Raw genomic sequence first — 19,130 nt, 5'->3', positions numbered from 1 at the left:
CCGTCAATTCATTAGCCTATAACGTACATTATATATTATTATCCGGGCAAGCCTTAATCTCGAGCCCTGAAACTGATCAGAAAATGTAACGAAAATGTAACGAAACGTTGTAGAAATGTAGTGGAGTAGAAAGTAAAATATTTGCTGCAAAATGTAACGAAGTAAAAGTAAAAAGTATGCACTATTTATTCTACTTAAGTAAAGTACAGATACGTAAAAAATGTACTTAAGTAAAGTAACGAAGTATTTGTACTTCGTTACATTCCACCACTGAATTTGGGTAATGTTCTTCTAAACATTACCGTAGTATGAAGCAGGGTGGGGCTGAAAGCTGTTGGAGCGGAATGAGGCCGCTGGAGAGCTAATGAGAGACTTTTTAAGTCTAAAAATTTTAGACTTAAGCGTAGTTACGTGGTAAATGGTAAATGGTGCTGCGATTTCGACGGATTAGAAATGGGTTTGAGTGAGCTCTTTGCCAGACTACTTGCAGAGCGAATCTAAATTTGCCGGATGTTGTCTGGGTTTTTCCAGGCTAGCATGCTAAGATATGCTCTGTTAGACAGGTCACACATAATCAATACAATCTGTAACAATGCAATACTATCGCATATAAAAACATGTTATACTTACATAGTGTGCTGCACCATTTGTCATGTCCAATATAGAAGGCACAGCATTGTGTTTTAATCTCAATATGTCAGCAAATCCAATGTTGACCTGTGTCTTGTTTACAAACAATTATCTTGATATCTTCACCGTGTTTATTGCTCGATAATGCGATCAGTTTACGTCCACGAGTCGGTGGGTGGGGCTACAGAAGCAGTGTACGGCGTTTCCCCCTTCTAATATGTCATTCATTTGAGAGGCTCGTTTTCTGGGTCTGGTGGCTATAAAAGCTTTTCTTTTACTGACAAGAAAAAGATTTAAGCTCTGAAACTTACAAGATATTCTAATATTATCATTACTTTTTATATATCGAAGGCTCAAAGGAAAGTTGATTTCTCAATTCATTACCCCTTTAAAGCATCTTTAGTGTTTTCATGGTTTCTACAAAATTGAACAAAGGTAAAACTTGAAACTTGACGCATGTAAGCTATGATGTAATTAATAGGCTATGTACGGACACTAGCATATTTCTCTGGATTTAAACATTCCTGGAAACATTTGGGATAATGCAAGTACACAAGTCAACAAAATAACATTGGTCTAGTGATTTTTGGTTCCTATTCTGAAAGCATGGTGTGATTATTTCTTTGGCGATTAGGTTTTTTTTGTTTTTTTTTGTTTTGTTTTTTACTTTCTGGATTATTACATAACTATATAAGGGAAATGTGACAGTAACATACAACCTGTTTTTTGTTAAACAGCAGATCATGTCAGCTATATAGCTTTAAAGACTCATTATTGCTTGTATGTTCCTATAAATTTAAAATGTGGCACAAAAAAGACGAGGACATTATTTTGAGGAAAGAAAATAAAATATAACTAAAGCTATAACGTGTGTTTAAATATGTTTATAAATACTCCACATCCTTTTTATCGAGAGAGAGAGAGAGAGAGAGAGAGAGAGAGAGAGAGAGAGAGAGAGAGAGAGAGAGAGAGAGAGAGAGAGAGAGAGAGAGATAGATTCATACAGTCTGCGCTCGTCTTTTTCACCGTTATTGTGACGCAATGATCTGAACGACACTTCCTGGCAGAAGCGTGATCACCCCAAAACAATGGAAGTACATTTCCACAGCAATACAATCTCAAAACAAACACCTTTCAAGTCCACTAAGATAATGTGGATACCATGGGTCGTTAAACAACTCAGAGAAAGTGATGCTTTAAATCAGTCCCACCATCCATTTCCCTCATCCCCCCGACTCTTTTCTTTCTTTGAATACCGCGCGCAGAAACGCTCTAGGTTTCGAAACTCTCAACTCTGAAGAGAAGACAACAAATAACTTTATGCTTACTGTGGTTAAAAGGGGTTTCATCTGTTCATTGCTATCTTCCTCCATTTGTTCAAACTGGGCACTTCTTCCGTCCCTCGCCGGAGACTGATTTGAATATGATATGTCGAAATGCCCCTTCTCTCGTGTCACAGCCACTGAGAGCGTGTGAAATGGTAGTTTTACATATATCGGGGCTTGGCAAATCCCGCCCCTTTTGAGATTGACAGGTGATCTCATCCGTTCCTCTCAGGCGACCGGCTTTTTCCCTAGCCAATAACATCATCGGAACGACGCTAGAATCTGAATATTAATAATAAGAGGAGGGACTTAATTGGATATGGGTGGCCTTTAGGTAAGAGAAAGAACTCGCGGTGAGGATGAGCATGATGATTTGAAAGAAGTATTATGGTATTAGGCCTAATGTGTTATACAATGAGAGATCTAAACAAAAAGGGATGTCAAGGTAAAAAAATCCAACCTCTAACAGCCTAAAAGTAAGGGCTGGTTGTACAGCACCAACCAACTCAAAGAATCACTATAGTGAGTTATAATAATTTTCATTAAGAAAACATAATTGCATAATGCTAGTCAAAATAACTGTTTTAACATTAGTAGTTGTCCTCGTGCTTGACAGGGTTGTTTTACAACAACAGAGTGGATGAAAAATAACATGTATTGTAATGAAAATACTCATTTGCATTTTAAATTTGGTCTGTCAAACGATTAATCGCGAATAATTGCAATTCCAAAATAAAAGTTTGTGTTTACATAATATATACACATAGGCTATATATTAAAAAAAATGTGTATATATATATATATATATATATATATATATATATATATATATATATATATATATATATATATATATATATATATGTGTGTGTGTGTGTGTGTGTGTGTGTGTGTGTGTGTGTGTGGTGTGTGTGTGTGTGTGTGTGTGTGTGTGTGTGTGTGTAGATATTTAAAAAAACTTAAATATATACATGCAGTCTGTTTATACATAATAATTATACACAGAACACACATCTATATTATGTGCACAAAAAAACTGTTATTTTTTGAATGCGATTAATCGTGCTTAATCATTTGACAGGCGTAAATTAAATACATTTATGGGGTTCTTACTCAGGATTTCACAAACTGTTTTTGATCAATGGACCCATCTGTTACACAAACTGTTTGCAGACTCTAAATGTATCATATTGTAGTTTTGTACAGTACTTTTGTGTTTTCTCATCCTTCAGTTTTGCTTTAGTTTTCCTCTGAAGACATTTTAACACCTGATGGAGGTCCATCATATTGCACATCACAACCATAACTGATTTGCTTTTATCGTATTTTTTTTATTGTGCTGTGTTGTGGCAAATGAGGACAGAATTCGTGCTTGATGAAGGTCTTTGAAACATTGCCACTTTTTAAAAAAAAATTATAGAGAGAATAACAGTGTGCAGATCTCTTTTATTTAAATATAAAAATCAACTATGAACAACTATGTATGAATACTAATACCACTGATGACGAAAAATACTTAATTTGTGTACCTTCATCAGTGAACATTTTATATTTTATATATAATAGTATAAATGTTTGTTTGCTTCATATTATGACCAATATGTGCTGGATTATTTATTTCGTTTGTTTATTTAAATTATGGTTATGCTTTTTTTAATCAGTTAGCCCGCTTCAGGTAATTGGTACCAAACTGAGATTACAATTAAAAAAGTTTGCTCTAAAATGTCTCTTGTGCAGGGATGCCCCCTTGTGGTTTATAACTTCTCTGCATGTATTCTCCTTTGAGCTGGGCTACAGAGGTCTAAAGTAAACTCTAAACATTATTTGTGTTTCTATTTTAGCATTTAACTATTTAAATATATGATTAACATAATACAAATAAAGACATTAGGTTTTCTGTACTGAATTTTATTTTAATAAACAAAAAAACTATCATAGTGATCAGTTATTGCATTGGTCTTACACATCTTGATCTTACAAACCCTCTTATTTACATTCTGTCATCGGAGTTGTGTCCTCTCCAAAAGGCTTGTATCAGAAGTGGGATTTAAACCCACGACTCCATCCAGAGATCAGAATGCTCAACACTAATAATCAGAGTCTGACAGAGGGATGGAAATTGTCTTTTTTGTACACCGGCCACTGTGGCACCATGATTTCAAAATTTTTAATCTCATTTAATCTCAAATCTCAATGAAATACTGACATTTTCTCTTTCTCTCTTATACACACACAAACCATCAACTGATATACATTTCATTAAATGAGTAGGGTTCTGTGCTCTGTGCGCAAATCTTTACCTATAAAACTATTAGTTTCGGCATCTTCTGAAGCGTGTTGACAACATACCGAGCAGAACATTGTAGGGAATCACCGAAATCAAAATTCTTGACCAAAACTGAAACCTGAAAAAGAGGACACCAAGGCCGAAAACCAAAACACCGAAAGAAATTATGCCCATTATTAGTACCATTGCATTTATCACTATGGCTGTGTAACTTTACTAAAAATCAAGGCATTGCAATTGCTTAAATTAATATTAAAGTTTCAAATAATAAATCAATTACAAATTATGCAAATATTCATTTAGCACATTGCAACATTGCACAGTATAAAATTAAATTGTAACTAAAATGTTTAACTTGACCACACTCGTGTTCATTAAATAATAATGTACAGGTACAGAGGTATGCAATTGAATAAAATAATCGCATGTAAAATAACTGCATATTTAACAGTTTAAATTAAAGATGAATCCTTATTAAATTTACAAAAGCTATTCAATCAAGAGCAGTGAGTGATGTCCTTATCTTGTTTTTGACATTAAACAGAGCAGTAAAGGCTACTGCCCCTTTAAGACCTAATGCAGGGCTGTAACGATTCACTTGTTTTCTCGATGCATCGATCTTGCAACATGTATTTTGATTGGCCGATACTCGATTTTAAATGCTAAGGATGAATCGCGATTTAAATAACAATTCAGTCCTTAAAAATAAACATTTGATTATATCTACTACAACCTTGAATTAATAGAGACATTGTGTTGTGACACCTGCGTCATAGCGCCCTCACAGCGTGCTTGCGCTCTTTGCCGCCTTTACTGAATTGCGCTCGTCCGTAGCTCATTTATATAAAATACTGAAGTTTTAGGGTAATGGGTCATACCGGAGCATTTGAAATACAACCCCGCTTATTCAAGGATGCACATTTATTGCATGGACGGAGCAAACACTTTTGTAAGTGTTTAAAATGCATACCCATACGCGGCCCAGTTCTGATGAATAATACGCCTACATGAAATGTAACTTAATGTCGTTTAACTAAATATACGAAGCAAACTGCTAAAGTAACTACAACATTACCAACACTTATAAGCTAAATAAGAGCGTGCAGTTTATCTATCAATCAGAGGATGAGTGCACAGAGACAGATCATCTCACAGCACATGCGAGTTCTTATTTGCGTATTCTGGCACTACACCCGGGTGATGATGGCGGAAACGACATATTCGAACATACAGCCGCACTTGCATGCATTGAACAAAGTTTACAAAGAGGTGAAACAGTATGCTATGTTTATTTTCCCGCCTCGGTGGCCGGTGCAGCGAGTTTACCCGCCACATCTCAAAATCACCCACATTTGGCTGGTGGCTGGTGCTAATTTTCATCCCCACTCTGCCATTCTGACAATCTGGTGAAGCAGCGATAAACTAATTTCTCTAAATGCCTAGATCAGCCACTCTCTTCTTCCAAAAGGTGTTATATTATAGCCTGAATTCACGCAATGTTTACATCTTGAAACAGTGTATTTTGTGGAGGTGGAGTCTTGAGACTTCTTACTAAGAAAATTAAAACAAACACAAAAGGAAAATGACTGAAGACAAACACATTATCAACATCAATAATTACTATTTTCATAAGTATTAAGTACCATTTCTTCACATACTACAAATATGAATGGATTTTAAATTGGGAGCTGTATTGTTAGGCTACATGGAATACATAGTATTCTGCACTTCTATCGTCTGTCTATCTGTATTTGTGGGTTATGTAAAAGCTGGACAAGGTGGCTAGATTAGAATACCAGTGCAAACTATCATAGATCAATCCATTTATTTGCTCATTGTGTTCTTATGTGGTTTTTGCATAAGTATATCATGTACATAGATGGCAGTTTTGTAAATCTGTGCAGATTTTATATGTTGTGACATGCAGGATCAAGTGAACATGCTCCTTCTAAACTTTGTTTTTGGTCTCATGTGCCGTTCTCTTTGGTTTGTACTTTCAAGTTGCACTGAGAAAAAACAAAGCTAAATCTAAATTCGCCAACAGCAATTAGCTGTCGTGTCATCTGAGCAACTCTTCCAGTAAATCCAGATTTTCCGCTCTGAGAATGTTCACAGTGGCATTCAGTTCCTCTTTACTCTGATTTCACTTTGTTTGACAGTAAAGAGAAAAGCATGCCTTTAACTTTTGTATAGTGTTAATAAACTGGAACCAATATTAGTTTATTCTTTTGAAGACATTAGCTTGTAACCGAAATCGTTACATGCATCAGATTCTAAACGTTCATATCTCTCTCAGTGTGTTTAAAGATGCCTAGACGTGGTGATGTGAGCTTTCTGCAGCAGCCAGCGTCACCATTTGACCAGTGTGTGGTGTCTAAATTCATGATGATCAGGCCAAAGGTCCTGGGGGTAAACCAAGCGGCTTCAAGACGTTTCTTTCTGCTACATGCTCCTTTTGATTTGGGGGAAATATCTTGTTTTATATCTTCCAGGTTTTGGAAATATCTTTGGGTATGGGGATGATTGCCTTAACAATCTGGACGGGATTTTTGTTTCTCCTCTGGTCGTGTCTAATTGTAAGTATTTTATTAAAACTAGGACAACATTGTGCAATGAACAAACACTCAATAATGTTCATTTTCTTTACTGTATAGTCAGTTTCAACTGGATCTGTGACGTTATCAGCTGCATGCAAGCTTAACACATGCCAGGTTAGTCTGAATATCTAATGTAATAGAAAATATTTAAAGGACAGTGTAGTACTAAAGTGCAATGCATTATGTTTTAAACATTCCTGATATATCTAAAGGGTCTTTTTCCATTTCAGGTCAGAATCTCGCAATTTCTAAACGGTTTCAATGCCATAGCAGCTGCTATCTCCATCCCATTTCACTGTTTTGACAGTGATGTAAGTAGCTATTTACTACACTAATCTGTACTTCATAATGTTTAAATAAGTCACAATGTGCCATTCTGTGAAACCTAGTTCTAAATGGCGCAGGTTGATGGGTCCTTAACGCAGCTGATAATAATTACAGCATTAACTACTTGGCACAATCTGATTAGCTCATCTGCAGCCAATGAGTTTGCTTCTCAACATTTAAATAGCTGGTTACCATTCACTATAGCAGTTTGCAGTGTTCATCTAAAACCCTCCACCTTCCCCAGCTCCACCTGTATAGATCGGCTATGGGTAATTGATATATGTTATTTGTGCAGCAGCATGTCTTACATACTCACTGCAGTGTATCAGCATATGGCAGTAGCAAGTTCCTGTACTTGCTCTACAACAGAAATAATCAACAGCAATTCAGCAGCAACATAGCAGATATATTCTGCAAAGACCAAATACATTAATATTGTCATATCCATTACCCACCATGCTAAAAATCTTCAGAGATATGTCATGATATAAATAACCCAATGTTTAATGGGTTTAAAATCCTCTTGTCTCTATACTCACTCAGGGTGTGACTCTAATTCTCTTGGTTGGCTGTGATGTCCTGGTCTTCGTCATCTCTGTTATTGTTACCTCATCTTCTTGTGTCTGCATGACGAAGGTAAAACTCTTTAAGATTAAGATAAAAGATTATTAACTTATAGGCGTGGATTAAAATATACAAAAACACTAGAACAATATATTTTTTGTTGACTTGTGTACTTAAATTATCCCAAATGTTTCAAAGAATGTGTTTAAATCCAGAGAAATAAGCAATTTTAACCAGGACTGTCCATGCGTCGCCTATCAATGGGATCATACCCACAATACCCTTGATTTCCAGATTTATTTTGTATACACCATGGAAACTCCAAAGTTGCTTTAATATATGATGTGTTTTATTAGACAGGTGAGCAACTGTTTGAATACATTTATTGACAAAAATCTAATATATATATTTTTTTTTTTTTTTTTTTTTTTTTTACCATGTTTTACCATGACTAATATAAATCTAGCTCACTGCAGTGTGCAACAGGTGTCTCATAGCCGCTGAGTGAATGCACACAGTAGCATTATAACATACATTTCAACAAACTCATATGTATCTAATATGATAAAACAGCGCTGTGTTACCCCACATACGCATTGCAGAAGAAGTGGAATCATTCGTCTGTGGCATAATAAAAGCTCCGCTGCTCTCGAGCCTGTGTCGCGCAAGTCTCTCATTAGCAATCGCTCCAGCGGCCTCATTCCGCTCCAACAGCTTTCAGCCTCACCCTGCTTCATACTACAGTAACGTTTATAAGTCTTACAGTAGCTCATCTATGAATATGTTTTCTACTCGAGTCCCATCAGATTCTTTTGAGGTGAAGATAGCATCTCCCATGATCCCCCGAAATTAAGGCATCATCAACGCCTTTGTTTAGATTAAGCAACCTCTAGTGGCGAAAATGACATATTGTGCGTTTATATAATCTTTTTATTAGGGCCGGGAATCGATTAAAAAAATTAATCGAATTAATTAGAGGCTTTGTAATTAATTAATCGAAATTAATCGCATTTTAATTGCATATAAATATTTGACCTGAGGACAATGAGAAGTAATTTTTCACATGTATTTTTAGTATACCATTGAATAATGACTGAATACATAAGCTTAATCAACAAAATATTGTTTATTTATTTCAGTCCAGCAGACCAGCGCAATGTTTGCCATTAAGTTTAGCAAAAGCATATTTGTGATATTTGAGGCTCGATGTGCTGCGGTGATACGCAAATTCCTTGTTGTATAGCTTGCACACAACCGTGCTCTTCCATTCTTTCGTTTTTTAAAACAAAATTTCCCATCAACGGGGCCGAGCAAAGCGGTCTCATCCATGGTCTCATCAGCTTCTTCGTTCATGTTCGCTCATGCCCTGCGTCTCAATCAGCTCCCTAGTTCACTAGTCAGGGCACTGATCAGGACATAAGTCAATGGGCTGACTCCCTGATCAGTGCCCTGACTACTGAACTAGGGAGCTGATTGAGACGCACCCATGGTTTGTTATTGTCGTGACTCCGGAGCGCTAGTTGGTGTTCCAGTATAATCGGTCCGTCGAAACTCATTCATTGAAAAACGTTCCGCGGTGCAAAAATAAGTGTGGTTAATTTTTTTTTTTTGCGTAATTAATTAACGCGTTAAAGTCACGTAATTAATTAATCTTAATTAACGCGTTAAAGTCCCGGCCCTACTTTTTATTATTAATATTAATTCAAATCAAAATGTAACTAACAATATATATACTCACCCTCATGCATGTGTTCTACACCCATATTACAGTACTGAAATTGTATAGAATGCAATATATTGTAGATGAATGAGGACTGGAGGTCCTGAAGATGAATGGAGGTCATTCCATTAATTCTACAAAAAAAAGAAAGAAAAACAGAGAAAAGGATTAACATAAAAGTAATCCGCAGGTAATCCCATGCCAGCTACAGGTGCTGGTCATATAATTAGAATATCATCAAAACGTTTATTTATTTCAATAATTCCATTCAAAAAGTGCAACTTGTATATTATTTTCATTCATTACACACAGACTGATATATTTCAAATGTTTATTTCTTTTAATTTTGATGATTATACCTAAAAACTATGGAAAATCTCAAATTCAGTATCTCAGAAAATTAGAATATTAAGACCAATACAAAGAAAGGATTTTTAGAAATCTTGTCCAACTGAAAAGTATGAGCATGAAAAGTGTGAGCATGTACAGTATTCAATACTTAGTTGGGGCTCCTTTTGCCTGAATTACTGCAGCAATGCGGCGCGGCATGGAGTCGATCAGTCTGTGGCACTGCTCAGGTGTTATGAGAGCTCAGGTTGCTCTGAAAGTGGCCTTCAGCTCTTCTGCATTGTAGGGTCTGCCATATCACATCTTCCTCTTCACAATACGTACTCGGTTACTTTCGTAACCTCGGTTCCCTGAGAGAGAGGAACGAGTATTACGTATGGGAAAAACTCCTTTTCTCGAGAATGTGAAGCAAAACTTTTAATAAAGGTATCTATGTAAAGCGCAGTGAGCTGCACGGCCATAGCCCAGCGCGAGGAGCGCTCTGATTGGCCGGGCTGCGGCAACTGCAGGAACCTATGGTGAGGCGGCTGAGAGGAACGAACCAATGGGGGGCGTTCCAGAAGCCCGCCGAAAAAGGTGCTTATATTTGCATACAGGAGGCTATATAAGACCCTAATTCGCCATAGGTGTCAGGTTTTAAGATCGACTGAAGCGATACCTGAGAAGCATAAACACGGCACGGAACGTAATACTCGTTCCTCTCTCTCAGGGAACCGAGGTTACGAAAGTAACCGAGTACGTTCCCTTTCGAGAGAGGTTCCTCGTATTACGTATGGGAACACAATGTAAAGCGCCGTGTGTGCTGACTGACCCAGTATACCCAAAGCACATGTTATAAACCCCCGAGACACCGACAGAGGCGGCTTATAAGGGGAATGAAGAACCGGAAGAGTCGGTTCGTTTGAACAGCTGATCGGACATAGTCGGATCTTATGATGAATGAATAGTGCTTAAGGACTAATGTGTACAGGCCAAAATGTAAGGCAATCTGTTTGCCAGGGTCAAGATAGAGCCTAGATGGAGAGAAGCCCTGCTTGTAGAGCTGGAACCTCCAACTTGTAGAATCTGATAAAAGTGGACGGAGAGGCCCAGCCTGCCGCCGCACAGATATCTTCCAAAGAAATGTCACACGACCAAGCCCAAGATGAGGCCATGCCTCTAGAGGAGTGGGCTTAAATGCCTGTAGGACAGGTTAGGTCCTGGACCTATATGCTAGTGGGACTGCATCCACTATCCAGTGTGAGAGACTGTTTCATGACAGCACAAACTTTAGTGCGGCCACCGAAGCAATGAAGAGCTGATCCGACTGCCTGAAGGGGGCGGAGCGCTCTAGATACAATCTCAATGCTCTGACTGAGCAGAATATGTTTGCGTCTTATTCTCTCTGAGACGCGGGTTAAGCAGTGCAAAGAGCTGCATACTGAAGGGGTTGATAGCACTTTCAGCATAAAACCATGCCTCGGTTTGAGCACAACCTTGAAGTTGCTGGACCCAAACTCAAGACAGGAAGGGCTCACGGAGAGTGCAGGTAAGCCACCCACTCGGTTAACCGAGGCCACAGCCAGCAGAAAAACGGTTTTGAGTGATATGTGCTTCAAGCTCGTGTTCTGAAGTGGTTAGGAGGGGGAACCCTTCACGGCCTCCAAAACCATGGCGAGGTCCCAAATAGGGACCGAGGTAGGGGCAAGGCGGGCTGAATCTCCTGGCCCCTTTAAGAAAACACACAATAAGATCACTTTTCCCTAGTGAATGTGCCGCGATAGGAGCGTGGCTAGCTGCTATGGCGGAGACACACACCCCGAGTATGGAGGGGGGACGACCCGCATCCATTAGCTCTTGGAGAAAGCGAGCGGTTCCGCCAGTTCGCATGAGTGTGCGTCGATGTTTCGCGTAGCACATTGGTTAGAAAACCACTGACCACTTCAAGCAGAGCTGCCAGATAGCAGGGGCTCTAGCTTCCGAAATAGTGTTCATAACTTGTCAGAGAGGTTCCCGGATACCGTTGATGGGCCATACGTGGAGGGCCCACAGCTCGGGATTGGGATGCCAGACCTTCCCTTTCATTGGCAGAATAGGCATGGGGCTGTGTCTGACAGCTGAAACAGTATGGAGAACCATGTGCGGTTCTTCCAAAGTGGGGCTATTAAAAAGCACAGGCTGCAGCTGGATCGCGATCGGAGGGAACATATAGAGGGAGTCTGGGCCAACATGGGCCAGGGCATCCCTGCGTTTGCAGAAAAAATATTGGGCAGCGTGTGCTGTGCAAGCTGAATTGTTTGCGGGTAAAGGGACCATCCCCCTGGGGACATGGGTCCTCTGGATAACATGTCCGGACCCTGATTCAGAATACCTGGCACGTAAGCCGCCCTTAGGGAGCTCAGATTGTGCTCTGCCCATAAAAGGAGATGCTTAGCCATGCAGTGAACAGAGTCTGATCTCGGCTGCCCTAGCGATTTTATGTACATTATCAAGACGTGGTGGTTCTTATGCCGTAAGTCTTGAGTCTATGACAATGACTGTACTGATAAGCCTGCCCCTCGAAGGCGAATCTCAAGAATGGCCTGTAGTGGGGGTGGGGGGTTATCGTAACGTGAAGTATGCGTTTTTCAGATCTATTGAGAAAACCCAATCCCCGGGGCGAATGTGCGCGAGGATTTGTTTCACCGTCAGCACCTTGAAACGAGCGTGTCATAAGTGCTTTGTTCAGATGCCTGGAAAATGGGCCTGAGACCGCCACCCATTTTCGGCATGAGGAATTAGCGACAGTAAAAACCTGACTCGCTAGCGTCGGGTGTACTGTTTTCGCCGCTCTCTCCTTTAACAGTCTCAATGCCTCAGCGAGAAGCACGTGACTGACACTGCTTCTTACAGAGGGCTCGACCACGGCTTGAATCGCGGGGTCTGCGAGCAAAACTGTAGCGAGAACCTCGTTTTATATGTTCAACACCCAATATTATATACCAGGAATGGCCTGCCAGGCCTGGGCTCGTAAAGCCAGGGGTTGAATTAGATTCGGGGGCTGGCCGCTTAGTAATAGGGGCCTGTTAGCCGGGTTGCTTGTGCTGTAACACTGCTTTTAACACTGTGGGGATAGTGTTAGTTTTGGCGGTGCAGGCTTTGCAGTGGGCGCACGCCTCACATTTATATTGTGTGTGCGAGAGTGAACTTTGTGAAAAGTGCTTGGGTGCAGGAGTGCAGACTGTAAAGTGGGCACATTTCCTACATAGAAAGCTCTTTTGTGTGTAGTGTAAACAATGTGCAGTGGCGCACAACCTACGTAGAATACCCACGGTGCAAACCAGTGAGCAAATCCACAGGGGTAAACGCACACAGCATTAGTGTGCAGACGAGCGTGTTTAACACAGGCTAGTTGACTGCAATATTTCATCTCCAGTCACTAACTTAAGGGAACTGGGAGAATGTAAGGAAGTGCGGGTGGTATGTGAGCCATTCCACAATGCCGTTATGCTCTAGTCTAGACTGAAAGCGCGCATGCAGACAAGCGTGTTTGACCACAGGCTAGTTGACTGCAATAAGGCTAGTTGACTTTATATGGTGTAATCCGGCCGCGGCGGGATTTATTTGTGATTTTGTGAGGCTGAATTAACAGTGCTTATGTAGGGGTGCACACTGTGTAGTGGACACTTTGTCTACAGTGTAAAAACCTTTCCAGCCGCCTGAATAAAGGGGACTGGAAGTGATAGAGTGAAAAAAGGGCTTAGCTTGGCAGCCATTTTCCGACGCCCTTATGCTCTGACAGTGAGCGCGTGCTATGACGTAAGCCGCGCTCTAGTCAGCAACGCGCTGTGGAAGGGGCGCGCGCTATCATGACAAGGCAGCCATTACAACTTCCTTGGCAGTAAGCGCGCGCTGCAGCGACATTGTTCTTGACATACCCAACAGCCCGAGCTCGCTCGTCTAACTTACTCTAGTATTCTCTGTCCGCAGCGCTTCAGCACGGCGGCGGTAGAATGAGCACGGCGAGAGCTTCGGCTCGAGTTAGTTTATTCACTCTAGTATTCTCTGTCCGCGGCGATAGAGCGACAGGACGAGAGAATTGGAAGCGTGAGGTAAAACTCTGTCCGCGGCGCTTCTAGCACGGCGAGAGCTTCGGCTCGAGTTTGTTTATTCACTCTAGTATTCTCTGTCCGCGGCGATAGAGCGACAGGACGAGAGAATTGGAAGCGTGAGGTAAAACTCTGTCCGCGGCGCTTCTAGCACGGCGAGAGCTTCGGCTCGAGTTTGTTTATTCACTCTAGTATTCTCTGTCCGCGGCGATAGAGCGACAGGACGAGAGAATTGGAAGCGTGAGGTAAAACTCTGTCCGCGGCGCTTCTAGCACGGCGAGAGCTTCGGCTCGAGTTTGTTTATTCACTCTATTATTCTCTGTCCGCGGCGATAGAGCGACAGGACGAGAGAATTGGAAGCGTGAGGTAAAACTCTGTCCGCGGCGCTTCTAGCACGGCGAGAGCTTCGGCTCGAGTTTGTTTATTCACTCTATTATTCTCTGTCCGCGGCGATAGAGCGACAGGACGAGAGAATTGGAAGCGTGAGGTAAAACTCTGTCCGCGGCGCTTCTAGGACGGCGAGAGCTTCGGCTCGAGTTTGTTTATTCACTCTATTATTCTCTGTCCGCGGCGATAGAGCGACAGGACGAGAGAATTGGAAGCGTGAGGTAAAACTCTGTCCGCGGCGCTTCTAGCACGGCGAGAGCTTCGGCTCGAGTTTGTTTATTCACTCTAGTATTCTCTGTCCGCGGCGATAGAGCGACAGGACGAGAGAATTGGAAGCGTGAGGTAAAACTCTGTCCGCGGCGCTTCTAGCACGGCGAGAGCTTCGGCTCGAGTTTGTTTATTCACTCTAGTATTCTCTGTCCGCGGCGATAGAGCGACAGGACGAGAGAATTGGAAGCGTGAGGTAAAACTCTGTCCGCGGCGCTTCTAGCACGGCGAGAGCTTCGGCTCGAGTTTGTTTATTCACTCTATTATTCTCTGTCCGCGGCGATAGAGCGACAGGACGAGAGAATTGGAAGCGTGAGGTAAAACTCTGTCCGCGGCGCTTCTAGCACGGCGAGAGCTTCGGCTCGAGTTTGTTTATTCACTCTATTATTCTCTGTCCGCGGCGATAGAGCGACAGGACGAGAGAATTGGAAGCGTGAGGTAAAACTCTGTCCGCGGCGCTTCTAGGACGGCGAGAGCTTCGGCTCGAGTTTGTTTATTCACTCTATTATTCTCTGTCCGCGGCGATAGAGCGACAGGACGAGAGAATTGGAAGCGTGAGGTAAAACTCTGTCCGCGGCGCTTCTAGCACGGCGAGAGCTTCGGCTCGAGTTTGTTTATTCACTCTAGTATTCTCTGTCCGCGGCGATAGAGCGACAGGACGAGAGAATTGGAAGCGTGAGGTAAAACTCTGTCCGCGGCGCTTCTAGCACGGCGAGAGCTTCGGCTCGAGTTTGTTTATTCACTCTAGTATTCTCTGTCCGCGGCGATAGAGCGACAGGACGAGAGAATTGGAAGCGTGAGGTAAAACTCTGTCCGAGGAAAAACTCCGTCTGTCCGCGGCGCCTCCTCAGCGCGACGGTATAGTGACGAGAGCTTCGGCTCGAGTTCGCCTATTCACTCTAGTATTCTCTGTCCGCGGCTGTAGCGCGACGGAATGAGAGAAGAGTGGGAACAACTCTGTGGCAGCGGCGGAAGAAGAGCCGCGGCGGCGGCAGAGTGAAGAGAGCTTCGGCTTGAGTGTGCTCATGTCCTCTAACATTCTCTCTTTCCGCGGCGCTATTCAGCGCGACGGGACGAGAGCAGAGGGAGAGTGAGAAGAGCTCCGTCTTTCCGCGGCGCTTAACGACGCGGCGGAACGAGAGAGTCCTCGAGTAGAACAAGCCTGTAAGCTCTAGAAGTGGCGTTGCAGCGGCAACACAAACACATATAACACTCAACATAGACACAGTTTAAAGGATATATAACGCCGGATGGCGTAGCTGGAACGGCAGAGAAGGCGGAGAGGGAGTCCGTCGTCCTCAGCTGCAGGTTCCGCTGGTGCCTTTTCAACGGCGGTGCTTCTTCCGGAGACCAGCGAAGGTATCGCTGAAGGAGATAAAATCTGACACCTATGGCGAATTAGGGTCTTATATAGCCTCCTGTATGCAAATATAAGCACCTTTTTCGGCGGGCTTCTGGAACGCCCCCCATTGGTTCGTTCCTCTCAGCCGCCTCACCATAGGTTCCTGCAGTTGCCGCAGCCCGGCCAATCAGAGCGCTCCTCGCGCTGGGCTATGGCCGTGCAGCTCACTGCGCTTTACATAGATACCTTTATTAAAAGTTTTGCTTCACATTCTCGAGAAAAGGAGTTTTTCCCATACGTAATACGAGGAACCTCTCTCGAAAGGGAACCCCATAGATTTTCTATGGGGTTAAGGTTATGCGAGTTTGCTGGCCAATTAAGAACAGGGATACCATAGTCCTTAAACCAGGTACTGGTTGCTTTGGCATTGTTTGCAGGTGCCAAGTCCTGTTGGAAAATGAAATCTGCATCTCCATAAAGTTGGTCAGCAGCAGGAAGCAGGAAGTGCTCTAAAACTTCCTGGCATACAGCTGCATTACCTTGGACCTCAGAAATCACAAGCCACGCTGACGTGCACACTTTTTTGTCATTCCGATTGATATAATTCCGAAAGATTTTGTGAGAATTAAAATTTAGAAAGATTTAGACTATTTACATGAGACGTTATCTAAACCGATCTGGTGTTTACATGTTCAGTCCCAATCATTTTGTGACAGGCGCACACAGTTTGTCTGCTGCATCAGAAATGTAGACGCTGTCCTCTCCAGCAGCTGGAATGTGTTCACGGTTGCCTTAGCAACTTCCAACGGCCACTAGTACTGTTTTATAAAAGCTATTTATTTGTTGTAAAGTGTAATAATCATCTTATTTCTTATTTTTTCGTGCCTTGGACAAACACTGCAACACTGTCTCATCTCAAGATGAGATGGTGTAGCCAGGCTATGGCTGTCATTATTCCAACATTATCTTCACAACTTGTTACGAAATAAAAAGTTTGTCCCTCTTTCCTCCCTTGTCAACATTATAGCCTAGTGTGAGCTCTTCAGTGGTGGAGGTGCTTTCAGTGGTGGATTTTCTTTCACAATCCTCTCCAGCTTGCAGTTATCCCTATTGCTTGTACACTTTTTTCTACCACATCTTTTCCTTCCCTTCACTCTCTATTAATGTGCTTGGACACTTGGAGCTCTGTGAACAGCCAGCCTCTTTTGCAATGACCTTTTGTGTTTTGCCCTCCTTGTGCAAGGTGTCAATGGATGTCTCTTGGACAATTGTCAAGTCAGCAGTCTTCCCCATGATTGTGTAGATACAGTACTAGACTGAGAGACCATTTAAAGGCCTTTGCAGATGTTTTGAGTTAATTAGCTGATTTGAGTGTGGCACCAGGTGTCTTTAATATTGAACCTTTTCACAATATTATAATTTGAGATACTGAATTTGGGATTTTCCTTAGTTGTCGGTATAACCATTCAAATTAAATTAATAAATATTTGAAATATATCAGTCTGTGTGTAATGAATGAATATAACGTACGAGTTTCACTTTTTGAATGGAATTAGTAAATAAATCAACTTTTTGATGATATTCTAATTATATGACTAGAACCTGTATATATTACAAGCATTGTAAAGATATTTGATTTGAAAGCTTTGTGTGGAGAATGGAACTTCTTAGCTTTTCTTTTCAATTAATCAGTTTAAGCAGTTCACAAAAGCAGCCTGACGGAAAGAGTTTTATTTGATTTAAAGAAGGTTCTATGCTCATCATTATGAGTATTTAGCTGCATTTTTGACAGAAACAAGTGCCCTCATCTTCATATCCATTCTGATTGGTTAATTAATGCATTAGACATTACATTAACAGCTGCCACTAGGAATAACCACATCCCATTTATATACATCAAATAATAAATGCAACACACTAATCTTTTTGTTGTGTTCTTTCAGTCAAGACATGTTGCAGTCAGTTACATAAACAGGGATGTGCCTTACATGACTGACAACAATATTGTGCTTCAAGGCCATTTTGCACCTCCGCCAAACTACGATCCAAGTCCATTAGCACCTCCAGCATACTACAACACAAGTCCTTCAGCACCTCCAGCATACTATAACACAAGTCCTTCAGCACCTCCACCAACTTATAATCCAGTCCTATCTGCACCTCCACTAAATTACGTTCCAGGGCTTTCTGAACCTCCACCAAGCTACAATCAAGTCCTTCTGCACCTCCAGTGAACTTTAATAGGTCCTTTTCAAACTAATAGGAAATTAATGCGCAATTTCTTGTCTGTTAATGAAATAAGTTGCTTCCTGGCTACAGAGCTTTATTGGAGCTCCTTATTCCCTTTCCTGGATATAATTTAAACATTCTACTACAACTCTCATGCTAACACGTTTAAGTGTGACAGTTTCATATTATTTATTAATAGTGTGATTCTCCCATAGGCTACCTTTGTAAATGTACCACTGTAAAAATGTTTTCTCGTTGTTTTTAAAACCTATAGTAACGGGTTATAAAATGTTTTCAGAATGTAATCAACAACGTCAACATTTGTATTGTAGCCTATTGAACTTGTGATAAACTTTTTTGTTGCAATCATTAGATGCAATGGGTGTAAATACACGATATTAATCATCATAAAACATCAAAAACAGTCTCTGTCAGGTTATTCAAATGTTTTGTGTTTTATGAAATTTGATCATAATAGTGATAGTGTTGTAACACACTGTATAATAATAAGCTACATATCCCAGAATAGTGTGAAGTTTCAGAAACATCCATCTATTTTCCAACATCCTTGTAGGGTCACAGCCGGGGAAGTTGCATGGAGTGTGTCCCAGCATCTCGGGCCATTAAAAAGAGAAATATTGGTGTATTTACGTGCCAATTTTGCTAAGAGCGGATAGCACGTTTCACTGTCTCGACACCATGCTAGTGGATTAGCCGTAGAATCAATTAGTTGTTCTTGGAGATAGCGGGTTAGCTCCGTGTCAGCGCGCACTCTGATCGGTAAAGGGGCAGAGATTTCAGACCTCCGTTTATTAAAGGGGGGGTGAAATGCTGTTTCATGCATAATGAGCTTTTTACACTGTTAAAGACTTAGATGCCTATCCTAAACATGGACAAAGTTTCAAACACTAAGTTGGACGTTTGATGGAGTTTTACTGTGTCAAAAATACTCCTTCCGGTTTCTCACAAGTTTCGGAGAGAGTTTTTTTTCGAGTATGGGTCGGCTTGACGTCGATAGAGTGGAAGGTCCTTGTATGGGC

General features: G+C 41.4%; 2 protein-coding genes across 3 annotated transcripts in view; one reads left to right on the top strand and one right to left on the bottom strand.

Moving 5' to 3' along the window:
• slc4a7 (solute carrier family 4 member 7) overlaps positions 1-2,044 on the bottom strand; it is a 53,449-nt gene extending 51,405 nt beyond the window's left edge. The window contains exon 1 of the mRNA XM_067448100.1: positions 1,959-2,044. Within this exon, the coding sequence (XP_067304201.1) occupies positions 1,959-2,003 (45 nt within the window). The 5' untranslated portion in view covers positions 2,004-2,044. The remainder of the gene's footprint in view (positions 1-1,958) is intronic.
• Positions 2,045-6,394: 4,350 nt separating this feature from the next.
• On the top strand, positions 6,395-18,469 carry si:ch211-135n15.2 (uncharacterized protein LOC557207 homolog). Of its 2 annotated transcripts, XM_067448106.1 has the most exons (7): positions 6,395-6,400; positions 6,539-6,651; positions 6,735-6,818; positions 6,897-6,953; positions 7,070-7,150; positions 7,710-7,802; positions 17,805-18,469. In XM_067448106.1, coding segments are annotated over exons 1-7 (720 nt in total). In that variant the 5' UTR covers positions 6,395-6,399; the 3' UTR covers positions 18,096-18,469. The 2 variants fall into 2 exon arrangements, with proteins under 2 accessions (XP_067304207.1, XP_067304208.1); XM_067448107.1 differs by lacking the exon at positions 7,070-7,150.
• The last annotated feature ends 661 nt before the right edge of the window (positions 18,470-19,130 follow it).

Source organism: Pseudorasbora parva, chromosome 7 (assembly GCF_024679245.1).
Source record: "Pseudorasbora parva isolate DD20220531a chromosome 7, ASM2467924v1, whole genome shotgun sequence".
NCBI lineage: Eukaryota > Metazoa > Chordata > Actinopteri > Cypriniformes > Gobionidae > Pseudorasbora > Pseudorasbora parva.
This window is presented reverse-complemented; position numbering and strand designations above follow the sequence as displayed.

Coding starts and splice junctions, on each gene's coding strand:
- si:ch211-135n15.2 (XM_067448106.1), top strand. Junction 6,819..6,896: donor TCCTCTGGTCGTGTCTAATT/GTAAGTATTTTA, acceptor TTTACTGTATAG/TCAGTTTCAACTGGATCTGT. Junction 7,803..17,804: donor CTTGTGTCTGCATGACGAAG/GTAAAACTCTTT, acceptor GTGTTCTTTCAG/TCAAGACATGTTGCAGTCAG.